We start from the raw sequence: 12,396 nt of genomic DNA on the forward strand, positions 1-12,396 counted from the left end.
CGAGCAGCGTTTCGCGGGATTTTGAAACGTTCGGGTTGCGATAATTCACGGCTAGAGTCGCGGTTTAATTGCAGGATGCCAGCGAGACTCTGTCGTTTACGTGAAACACGCGAGATGATTACGTACAGTGGCTCGTAAAAGTATTTCAGCACTTGCTATGGAAAACTTTATGTGTGTTATATAAAACGTCGTGAAAATTCATTAATAATGCAACGAAACACGATTATCGTGATTATACTGGGAACTTTTGAAACAAATCTGAAGATGCATATGGAAATTACAAGTTATTTGATTCTTTCAAAAGTCAAACCGATTAACGATACACGTTATTAACGTCTTAATCTCATTACATAAGTACATGATTAATATTCAATTCTCGGGAAATAAATGGCGCTGTTAGCGAAATTTCAAAATGCTGCATGCAACGCATGTAACGTATCCATAAAAAATGCCTACAAATGTTCCAACACTTTGCCGGGCGACTGTATACGATACGTGAGAAAGCCTGAATTTTCATTCAAGTTACGTAAATCGCTCATTGACTTTCATCGAAAGGAACTAGCGAACGGCATAATTAACTTTTTCGTTTCTGCGCCATCAGTCTCCGAGCAGAGACCACCATCAAAGTGGCTCCATTTGCGAAGTCATTTCGCCCGAGACGTCTAATCACACTCCTCGTGCAAACATCTTTCAAACTTGCGCAGAAAATTTACGAAGAAACGACCGTTTAAATTTACCTAGAAAATCTTGTAACCGAGCCAAGCAATCAGGCTCCACCGTATCATCGTGGAGCATGTCAACCATATTTTTTCCTGTCACTTCCCATCGGAACTAACCATAAACGTCGACCAAATACCAGTGTATCCAACATACCGCGAGACTGATCGAAGGTATGCAATGTGTCCTTCGATACCAATGGAGACACGTCGATAGAAGTGTCCTCGTCAGACGATGATTCTCCGTATACGCGAAACACGTTCGCCTGCGTGTGGTCAACGCGCATTAGACTGGTACTAACCTTCGGCCAATGATTACTTTGACAAAACGACGGCGTAGAGCTTAAGCGGTTTCTATGCGAATTGGGTAACCGATCGAGCCGGGATACGTTCATTAAAAGCGTCGCCGATAGGGTCGGTTGATCAAGCCGGACAACTTGATTCTCGAACGACGCCAACGTCCAATATAAGACGGGACGTATTTCTCGTCGAATCACCGTGAAAGTTCCGTATTTTTCAATGTCTCCTTCTGTACGGTTATCTCGGAGAGTGTTCGGTCCTGACTGTCGTAGTTGCATTCCGGATTAATAAATTACGCAGTTCGAGAAGGCCAGGTGAATTATCGGTGGGCATCAGTCTTTATCAAACTGGTGAAGGGACGATCGGAATCCGGTAGTTTCGTGTAGCATTGTGCGCCACAATCCAGACGCGTTTGATCGATTTTCTTGTCGCTGGCTAATGAGCAGCGAGACAGTCAGCCTGGTTCGTACCTCGGAAAAAAGGAGAAATTTCGAGGCACAACATCGATTCGTGAACGATTTTGAGGTTAATTGCACGACTCGTTTAGAAGGGCCCTTACCTTCCACGAATATATATCTATAAGTCATTCTTTCTCAGTCATCGCGTGTGCCTCGTGTTACCCGTATCGTAACTCTGATATACAGGGTGGTCTCGTGGGACACGCGTTCTCTCGCGTCGCACGTGGTCGCAAGAAACACGCAGTTTCCTTGAACGTATTGCAATTTCCTCTCTAAGGAGCGATCGCGTTTCACCCCAGGCGGTCAAAGAAAGCTTGTAAAACGTTCGGTGAAACCGCATCGCGATGAAGTCTCGTTGAAGAGATCGGTGGAGAAGCGTTTTATTTCGTCGACCGTTTAACCTCTCAGAAAAGGCACGATCGATCACGGCCGTCGATTTCCTGTATGCCGGAGAGGATTTCGTAACTGAAACTCGGCTGCCCTTAAACACGTTGAAAATCGAACAGGGAGGAGAGGAATCGAACGAGCCTTCGCGCCTCGTTTTTTATCAGAAGGGAAAGAGATGGTCCAAAGGAGAAGTCACGAGGGAGAACGAGAGAAGAAACGACAGAAGCAGGAGAGTGCTGCCTCTTCTCTTCCCTCTGAACCCATGAATTACACGCGGCCACCTTGGCCGGCTCGATAAGTGGACACCTTGTCAGGACTCGACCGGTATCCTATTTTTAAGGATGCTGTCAGGCCGACCAGTTCGGTAACACCCTGTATACATCGGACCGAGGTTCGGTAGTTGATTAGATTTAAAAGAATGCCCCGTCACCTGCACCGTTGAAAGGAGACTAGGCCCAGGGGCGGGCTGGTGGGGCGTTCGAGCCGAAGGTAGGAGGGGAATGCAGGGGCCTCGGATAGAGGGGAACGAAGGGACGAAAGGAAGGGATGAGGGAAGGGCAGTCAGAGAGGGGAAAAGAGAGTGGGAGACGAGCATGAGGCCCCAGCGATCACTGACCGCTTTCGCCGATCCCAGCCGCCAGCTAGCCACCTTTCAGCGGCGCAGCCATCGGGGCATCCTCCTTCTTAAGGCTCATTCACATCGCTTCGCTAATCAAACCCGACAGCCGGGAGGAAAAAAGTGGCGTTGGATCGCCGGTTCCCGGAGAAATCATGGGAATCCATTCTTTTCGTGGCTCCGACTCGCGAAGGATTGCGCAATGCCCACTACCCTAAACGATTCCAAAGAATTATCGGCACCCGGACTGTAATTTTTGCGAACATCTCTTTCGTACCGTGTAACATCCGCAGTTGGGAAGGCGATTATTTGATTTTACGGTGCAATTAAGCGCACTTGAGAGAGCCACATTCTTTTCCCTTCAGGAATTTTAGAACGATGATTTGACTATCTTTTCTTTTGCTTTTGGTATTCGCACGGCCTTCGTCCTCTACGTCGCAGGTAGACGCAGACTGTCGTCTACGCGGAAAGGTGCGACTTTTTCCTAGAAAAACACCGGGGCTTCCGTGTAAATGAGAGGCGACACGACGGGGAGAAAAAGAGAGGCGCCAAAATATTCGTCACACTTTCGCCGGTGAGACGTGTGATACGCGATTAATTTGCGAAACACCGGATACCCGATGACTAAAACGCAGGCCATCGACGATATTACCGCGGCAGGAGAGACGACCGCTGCGGAAAGGTGAAATATTATACCGATTTAAGCCCGCGGCCTTGGTAAAGATCTTGTAATAAGGATCAATGAAACCGGACGATAAAATATACCGACTGCGAGATTCACTTCCACAGTACGATTTATTTTCCCCCGCTGCTATTAATGACAGTGAGCACTATCCGTTATTTCGTTGTAGCCACCCCGCAATTACGAGTCCTGTTCGACTCTCGTTTTCCCCCGTGGAATACCTGAAAGTACTTGATGTCGTACTTGACGAAGCTTTTGCAAGAGCTTCGATAAACCCTTTCCCAGAGGTTCGAAATAAAACGAAGCAAAGGATACATTGTAGGCTGGAACTGGAACGAATCGAGAGCGGACAGCCAGCATTCATTTTACTAATGATACTTTTATTGGGCCAATGAAAATGATGTATCCTCTTATTTGAATTTCGATGAGTAAATCAACCGGTGGAACAACGATGTATTCGAGAGGGAAGCCTGCCAATGCTGGGCCCCTACTTTGGCCCAGGTAAAGGTAACAAATCACTTTTCAACGACGGGAGATGGAAGCTACCGAGCACTGTTTTCTGAAAGGAGGCGCACTTCTCCCACTCTTTCTCTCTCTCGCTCTCTCGTTCTCTTCCTCTGTGGGCAACCACTTGACGTGTCCCTAACACACGATTCCTGACACAATGCGGCCGATCGTTTTACACTCAATGGGGACCCGGGAATGCGCGAATCCCAAACAGACCATAAAGCTAATAATGACGAAGCGGAAAACGCCCCATGAAAGGAAAGTATTTCACTTGTTACTTTTACCAAAAGAGCCACACGCACCCCATTCAACGTAACACACGCTTCTCAACCCTTCCACATCTTTTTGTCTCTTTGTTTTTCTTTTCTTCATCCTTCTTTTCTTATATACCACGTGGACGGTGTTCTTTTCTCTATAGTTCCATTATTTCTCGTTACTTGAACGATCATCGAAGATTTTACGAGATCCCCTGGGACGAAGTTCCCCCACGCTTCGAGGGATACTAATAAAAATACGCGCGCGCGTCTGCAATTCACGCGTAGCTTCTTCTCGAGATTAGTATCCACGACTAACTCTCACTTATACTGGACAGGCAGGGAATTTTCAATTGCGCGAAAATCCTGCGTGATCCGGACGAAAGAACAATGTATCCCAGCGTGTAACACACATTCGATACACAGACAGCAGCCACTCGCGTAGATTATAAATCGACAGGTAGAGAAAGAGGCGCGCGCGAAAGCTGGCGCAAAAGAGAAAAGGAGAAGAGGGAAAAGGGAGACTAGTTGCAAAATACTAGCCGTGTGGACTCGCGACAACTGGAATGCGAATGGGAACGGGATTCGCACAAAGGCATTGAGCAAACATTCTTTTTCGAGGTTTCATTCGTCGTGACAGAATCGTAGAAACGATGTGAGAACAGATGACGGTGAGGCAAGGTTTCACGGACGAATCGAACTCGGCAATACGGCCGGCACAACGATAGAGAGAAAAAGACGAAAGGAAGAGCGAGAGAAGGAGGCAGGAGCCATGGGGAACACCGGGACGAAGAGGGGAACGAGGAGAATACGAAACGCGCGTGGAACGAGGTTCGAGCTAACAGAATCCCACAGAGTGGGACGAGGAAACGAAGTGGACGTGGTGGATGGAGGCTGCAGATGCTGAGGAGCCACTGTAAGGGCCCAGAGAGTGTACCTGTCTTGTTTTTATAGGCTTGCCAGAACGTCGGGCCCCGGCTACGGACGACGACGACGACGACGAGGAGAGAAGGTGTAAAGGTGGGGGAAGGAAGGACAGCTGAGAGGGGAAGGGAGGCGAAGAGAAACAGGCAAGGGTAGGCGGAGGGGCAAGGGTAGCGGTGCCACTTCGGGCCTTACAACTTGCCAACCAGTCCTCGGAGAACCGTGGGTCTTACCGGAGCCGTATACACCGTGTATCAAACATCCGTGACTTTTCGTTCGTCGCTCAACGATTTTTATCCTCTGGTTCGACGAGTATATAGTATCGATAATCTCGGGAGGTCGGTGAACCCACGCGCGTCACGTTTCGCACAGTGTACCGACATCAACCAACGATTCAGGATAAATACGCCTCTCGTGGTACTCTAGGATGAAATCTCCAGGATTATAAAGCTTATCGTACACCGTAAGGCGAACGTAAAAATATAAATATCTAGGAGAAATCTTAGCTCGCGGAAGGTAAACGCGGCAAGTCTTGCAGCGTCCTTTATTATGCGAGGTCCCAGAAGAAAGGCGAAACACCAGGAGTGACATGGGTGATGTGAGGTAGAAATCGGTGGATCCGTGACTTAAATGGATCGCGGCCGGTTTCGCGACAGATAGAGGAGGTCGCCGTGGGGACACTCTCTGTGAGCTCTCTCGCTTTTTCTCTCGAGAGAGATTTGATGGAAGATTAAGAGAACGGGCGGAAAGATGCGGGGCAGTCCTGCGTTCTTCGCCATATTACTGGGCACGATATTCGGTGTCCTCGGCGCGTCTCTCAGCAAAGCGCTCCGGTACAAAGCGCCGGATGAGTGCAAGTGGGTCGCGACCGGTGACACCGAGGATGACGTCTCGTTGGTCTGTCGCCTGAGAACGATCAACAGCGAGCTGGAGAACACCAACTTCAGCGTGATACAACCACAACATACGGTCCGTCTGCGGCTGGAATGCAGCGACGCGTTGTTCTACCAGAGCTCGCTGAGCGCCGGCAGCTTCAGGCCGTTGGTCGAGCTGCGCGAGCTGGTAATCGAGTATTGCAAGATCGGTAACCTGTCGGACGACGCGTTCAAAGGGTTGAAGGAGTTGCGTAATTTGACCGTGAGGACGCACAACACCGACTGGTCGGCGATGGCACTGGACGTGTCGGCCGGAGCGTTCACGGACGAGTTGAGGCAATTGGAGAAATTGGATCTCGGCGAGAATAACATGTGGAGTATACCGGAGGGTGCGCTGTGTCCCCTGGTCAATTTGGAAATTTTAAACTTGACGAGAAATCGATTGCGCGAGGTGACGAGTTTTCGGTTCAACGGAGCATCCAGATGTTTGTCGAACTTGAAGGAATTGGATTTAAGTAACAACAGCATCGAATCACTGCCGACCGCCGCGTTCTCCGGTTTAACGCGGCTGCACAGTCTCGACCTCCGATGCAACGCCATCAGTTTCATGGCGGACCGCGCGTTCGAAGGCTTCTCCTCGTTAGCCATCTTGAGGCTCGCGGACAATCGGCTCGCTAGCTTGCCACCCGAACTCTTCAGCGACGCGAGGAACATCCAGGAGATTCACTTGAGGAACAACACGTTGAACGTGTTACCGCCCGGTTTGTTCAGTGAACTGACGCAGTTGTTGGTGCTCGATCTTTCTCATAACGAGTTGACCGCAGAGTGGGTGAACGCAGCTACTTTCAGTGGTTTAGTACGTTTAGTGGTGCTCGATCTATCTAACAATCGTATCGCTCGACTAGATCCGACCGTGTTTCGCGACCTGTACAGCTTACAGATTCTCCGGTTACAGGAGAATCTCCTGGAAACTCTACCGGAGAACACGTTCTCCGCGCTCTATAATCTTCACACCCTGTTGCTCAGCTATAATTTGCTAACTGTTATCGACGCGACCACGCTCAGTGGTCTTTACGTGCTGAATCTGCTTTCCTTGGACAACAACAGGCTGCACACGATCCACCCCAGCTCCCTGAGAAACGCCTCGTCCCTGCAAGAGTTTCACCTGAACCGTAACCAGCTTAAGTCCGTTCCGGACGCGTTGAAAGCCACTCCCCTTCTGCGAACCCTCGACCTCGGCGAGAATCTCATTTCGGAGATACCGACCGGCACGTTCGACCACGTGGCCCAGCTTTACGGGCTTCGATTAACCGAAAATCATATTGGGAATCTTACCAAAGGTGTTTTCGATCGTATCAAGGAGCTCAAGATATTAAATCTCGCGATGAATCGTATACAGTACATCGAACCCGGCACTTTCGACGAGAATCTCAACCTCCAAGCGATCCGTTTGGACGGTAATCAACTGACGGACATCGCCGGCCTTTTCACTAATCTGCCGAATCTCGTTTGGCTCAACGTCAGCGACAATAAACTCAGATGGTTCGACTACGCGATGATACCAACCGGATTGCAATGGCTCGACATCCACTCGAACGAGATACGAGAGCTGGGCAACTACTTCGAGATCGAGAGCCAGTTACAGCTGAGCATCTTCGACGCGAGCGAGAACAAGCTCACCGAGATCACCGGAAACGCGATACCAATGAGCGTGGAGAGGCTCTACCTCAACGACAACCAGATCTCCAAGGTGCAGAGTTATTCGTTTTTCAAGAAGCCCAACCTGACGACGGTCGAGTTAAAAGGAAACCAGATACGTAACTTGGAGCCGTACGCGTTGCGTATCAGCGCCGTGCCACCGGAAAAACCGCTACCAGAATTTTACATCGGCGACAACCAGTACCTGTGCGACTGTACCATGGAGTGGTTGCAACGCGTCAACAGACAGAACCAGACTCGAGTGCAACCGCGAGTCATGGATCTGGAGAGTATTTACTGCAAACTTCTGTACGATCGAGAGCACGCGTTCGTACCTTTGGTCGAGGCATCTCACTCGCAGTTTCTCTGCAAATACGACACCCATTGCTTCGCCCTGTGCCACTGTTGCGACTTCGACGCCTGCGACTGCGAGATGACGTGCCCTTTGAACTGCACGTGTTACCACGATCAATCGTGGTCTGCGAACGTAGTGGACTGTTCGAATGGCGGGCACGTGAGCAAGTTGCCCGAACAGATACCGATGGACGCAACGCGGCTCTATTTGGACGGGAACGACCTGCGCGGGGTGTCCAGTCACGCTTTTATCGGTCGTAAAAAGCTCAAAGTGCTGTTTCTCAATTCCTCCAACATCGAGATTGTGCAAAATCGATCGTTCAACGGTCTCAGAGACTTGGAGGACCTTCACCTGCAAGACAACAAGATTCGAGAGCTGAAGGGACACGAGTTCGAAGGACTGGACGATCTGAAACTTCTCTACTTGCATCGCAATCGAATCGTATCGATAGGCAACGACACCTTCTCTTCTCTTCGATCGTTACGCATTCTTCGATTGGAGAGCAATCGGCTGACGACTCTAGCCGTGTGGACGTTACCTGGTTCTATCGAAATCAGTTTGTCTGGAAATCCATGGTCCTGTGAGTGTGACTATCTTCAAAGTTACCGCGAGTGGATCCGCGAGCCGAACGTTCGCGTGACGGACGCGTCCGCGTTGCGCTGCGTGTACAACGTGACGGAGTTCGAGGCGTTCGGTAACGAGGTGTTCGCGGACAACGAGTTCGGGTTCTCCGTGGCGAACAACGATCGCGAGAGAAGCAACGATAGCGTGTGTACGGGGGCTAGTAGCATCGACAACGACGTGCACCGCAACTATACCAAGACCATCATCGAGAAACAAGTGCTACAGGACTATCTTCCACTTTTGGTTGCTACGTTAGTTGGCTCTCTATTGGTAGTCCTCCTCTGTATGTTGGGATTCGTGTTCCGTCAAGAACTTCGTGTATGGTTCCACTCGAGATTCGGTGTGAGGATATTCTATCGAAACCACGAAGTGGATCGGGACGATCGGGACAAACTGTTCGACGCTTTCGTCAGTTACAGTTCTAAAGACGAGGCGTTTGTTGCCGAGGAATTGGCGCCTGTCTTAGAGATGGGGAATCCTTCCTATAAATTGTGTCTGCACTACCGGGACTTTCCTGTCGGAAGCTTCATAGCAGACACCATAGTCCAAGCGGTGGAATCCTCGAGAAGAACCATAATGGTCCTATCCGAAAACTTCATCAAGTCCGAGTGGTGTCGGTTCGATTTCAAATCGGCGCACCATCAGGTGTTGCGTGATCGAAGACGCCGACTGATCCTGGTGCTAGTGGGCGATGTTCATCAGCGAGATCTCGACCCAGACATTAGGCTATACCTGAAGACGAACACGTACTTGCAGTGGGGCGACAAGCTATTCTGGGAGAAACTTCGGTTCGCGTTGCCGGACGTACCGAACAATCAGAGGACCACGCAGAGGACGAGGCAGCCGCCGCCGGTCCGACGGCAGCACAACAACAGGACATCGAACGGATCGCGTACCGTCTCCGTGCACATATGAGCTCTCTGTGGTTTCGTTCTCTAGTGTTCGTGCGTTCGTGTGAATGTGTATATGCGTGGATAGCCGCGTTCGTATGCGTTATTCTTCCGGTGGACTGTGGGAGTGGGCGTCGCCACGAATTCAAACGGGACGCGAGCGAAGAAAAGGGAGAAGGAAGTTGAGATATATCGGTGCGCGACTTCGCCACAGTGCGTTTACCTACGGTGCAATACAGTGGCATATAGGATGTGCGTATAGAGTGTAAATACTTCGTGAATGTCTATCTGTATAAATGTTTAAAAAAAAGAATGAGAAACGTAATTATAAAGGAAGAAAAGGAACGAAGTGCGTCGATGAGGGGTCGGAGAGTGTGTGCTGTTGTAAATAGAGAGAAAAGAAAATGGTGAAGAAACGGAGAATAAGAAAAAAGAAAAGGAGGAAGAGGAAGAGGGAAAGAGAGAGAGTGTGTGATTATAATATTTAAGGTGCTTCCCTCGTGATTACGGGGATATACGAGACTTAGCGTCCCAGTGTCTGTACATTGCAGCGAAGTCAGTGAGTTTGCTAGATAGCCTAAAGTCGTTGTAAATACGTTCCCGTCTTCTGCGTCTACCAAGACTGTTCCCCGATTGATCAAGCTCACGGTTAATTTAGGGTTAACAGTGCGTGAAAGATCTCGTCGGACGAGAGATACTCTCGCGTACCGTCAGCGTGTGTACTCTCCGGGATACACACCGCGGCACATGGAGCTATGCTCACGGCGTGCCATGTGGATTTACCTTTGCTAAGAGCCTGCGCGCGTCATATCGTACGAAGGATAATCGAAATGCGAGAATCTGTGGAATATATCTCGGTCGTTGTCGAACGATACGCTTCAACTTCGATTCGTGGGATCGAATGGATGATTCGAACGATCGCGAGAAAAAGAAATAAATCATCGACGTGTAATCATTTCGTGCCCGTAAATTGTCGATCGTGAACGATTCGAAAACGATTTCAAGTCGAAAATCCTCGAATAAAATCTCGCGCAAGCGATCGTAAATCGGCGATCGACGAGTTTCGAGTCGCTCTGTGTCGTTCGAGTTTCCAACCAGGGCACGTTCACCTCGCCGAGCTGACACAGTGATACCACTTCCTCCTCTAATCGTAGCGTTAATCCAATGTGTATTTAATTGTACTTAGACCGGCAAACTTCATTCCCAGCTACGAGACAGCTTTGCGCGTTACGGCGATAAACGCTGACGCGTGGGCGATTTCTTTTTTGTATCTTCTATCTTTTGTAAAGTATTAATGCGTGCAAACTCTATACATATCTTATTTATTTCGTCCGGAAACGTTGAACGGGAGGCGTCGCGTGGTTTCTTGCGTACGTCGTTCGAATCGAAGAAAATCGCGTGCCACGCGAGGTCTCTGTTTGAATTCGACGGTCCGCCTTTGTTTTATTTTTTTTTCTTTTATTCCTTTATAGATGTTATCCGTACTCGAACGTCATTCGAGTAGGCTCAAGAACGAGGTATATTAAATTCCGTAGAAGAAAGGTCGATGTTTTTCACTGAAAGCCTGCGACGGTCGGATTCAAAAAGGTGCGCGTCACGCAAGAAAACTAAAGCAAAATCCGCTATAAATAATTCAAACACAATGTACAAACGTGAAACAATCTCCTTCGGCTTTCCTCGCAAGCGACTCCTCTGTGTTTTATTCTTCTTTTCTGTCCACTTGCAAACTACTCTCGACGACGTGAAAGATAACATTAGAATAAAAACCTGTGACTGAAAACAATAAAATGCTCTATTTTTATGTTTTTAACACCTTCTTATTTTCTGTGTTATTCTTGCAGTCCCGTTTCCCTGCGATCGACGGCGTTTCGTTCAACGAATTCATATTTTAAACGCACCTCTTAAATGACAATCATTGAATATTTGCTCTCGCCGCGGTCGAACAAAGCCGTAAACGTACGCAAACTTCCGGTTTTCGAGAAGAAAGAGAAAATTTCACTACGAAACAATACCTTATGCTAATCGAGTCACGTCTGTTTACACTGTCATCACGTTTCGTTACCGTTACATCAACGGAATAAGTAATGGCCGCCTCATTGTAATAGAAATCAGATAGTTTGGTGAAAGACCGTACGGACGGCGTTCCTCGTTCCGGAGTCTTTGATCGTTCTCATTACAAAGGCGAATGGGAAATGAATAGAAGTAAGAGAGACACCGCTTCTCAATGACATAATTGATTTCTCACCGTAATACCCGAGTTCAATGATACGAACAATAATAGGCAATTGAAAGAGACATTCTGAACATTTTCACGGTAAATTTATCTTCGTTAATATGTAAAGTTCCTCTGACCTTATACTACTTCGTATTTTGGGATCTTAGTATCCACGACCATCGCCGTTCGATTCGGTCGAAGAAATAGCACTGACCGGAAAATTTAGTTCGCGTACGCCACCCTGAACATTTACATAAAGCAGGAACTTGTGTGTTCTCGATCCATCCTCGTAATTAAATTAAACGGACTCCTAGGAAGTTTTCTTTTCGAGTTAGCCACGGTTTAGTATCGATGAATTGGCAATGATATATCAACATTGAATTAACGTAGATAGAGTTAACCTTCGTGCAGGCAATCGGGTTAAGTTCCAATGATTAATTGCGGATATAAATTTCCTTAGCAATTTTTTATGCTGAATACTTTTACATCTTCCACGTTCAAGACTGCGTTGATTCGCGTCTTCAAAATACAAATTTCAGTACAAGATTTTTAGTATCGAACCTTCAAATATGTTTGTACATTTGTTGGACGACTGAAATACAGTTTTAGGCAGTTGTGACAGTTTCTCCACTCGTTCTTACTGCTTTTTTAAGAAATGAAATTTCGATTGCCTCAACACCAGGAAAGAAGACATCTTTATAACATATTTATAATCGAGAACAGCGTGCATGAATAAATATTTTGAAATAAAATTATTAAAAACTGTACTTGGTTATAAGAAGAGTAACTAACAATTTCAGGAATATGTAAAATAAATCTATTTAATAGAACGCACGAGGTACCCAGTTGCCTATCAACCGTGGACATTTTGGTTGCCTGTACAAGCGTCAAAATA

At 47.9% G+C, this 12,396-nt stretch overlaps 2 protein-coding genes across 2 annotated transcripts in view; one reads left to right on the plus strand and one right to left on the minus strand.

Annotated features, from left to right (window-relative positions):
* LOC117205179 (lysine-specific histone demethylase 1A) overlaps positions 1 to 12,396 on the minus strand; it is a 108,660-nt gene that overhangs the window by 48,556 nt on the left and 47,708 nt on the right. The gene's annotated exons all lie outside the window — the stretch shown is intronic.
* LOC117205177 (toll-like receptor Tollo) lies at positions 4,968 to 11,106 on the plus strand. Its single transcript, XM_033443332.1, has one exon. The coding sequence runs from the start codon at positions 5,595 to 5,597 to the stop codon at positions 9,309 to 9,311; it is 3,717 nt and encodes a 1,238-aa protein (XP_033299223.1). The 5' UTR covers positions 4,968 to 5,594; the 3' UTR covers positions 9,312 to 11,106.

The sequence above is a fragment of the Bombus bifarius genome, unplaced genomic scaffold (genome assembly GCF_011952205.1).
Source record: "Bombus bifarius isolate JDL3187 unplaced genomic scaffold, Bbif_JDL3187 scf7180000007987, whole genome shotgun sequence".
NCBI lineage: Eukaryota > Metazoa > Arthropoda > Insecta > Hymenoptera > Apidae > Bombus > Bombus bifarius.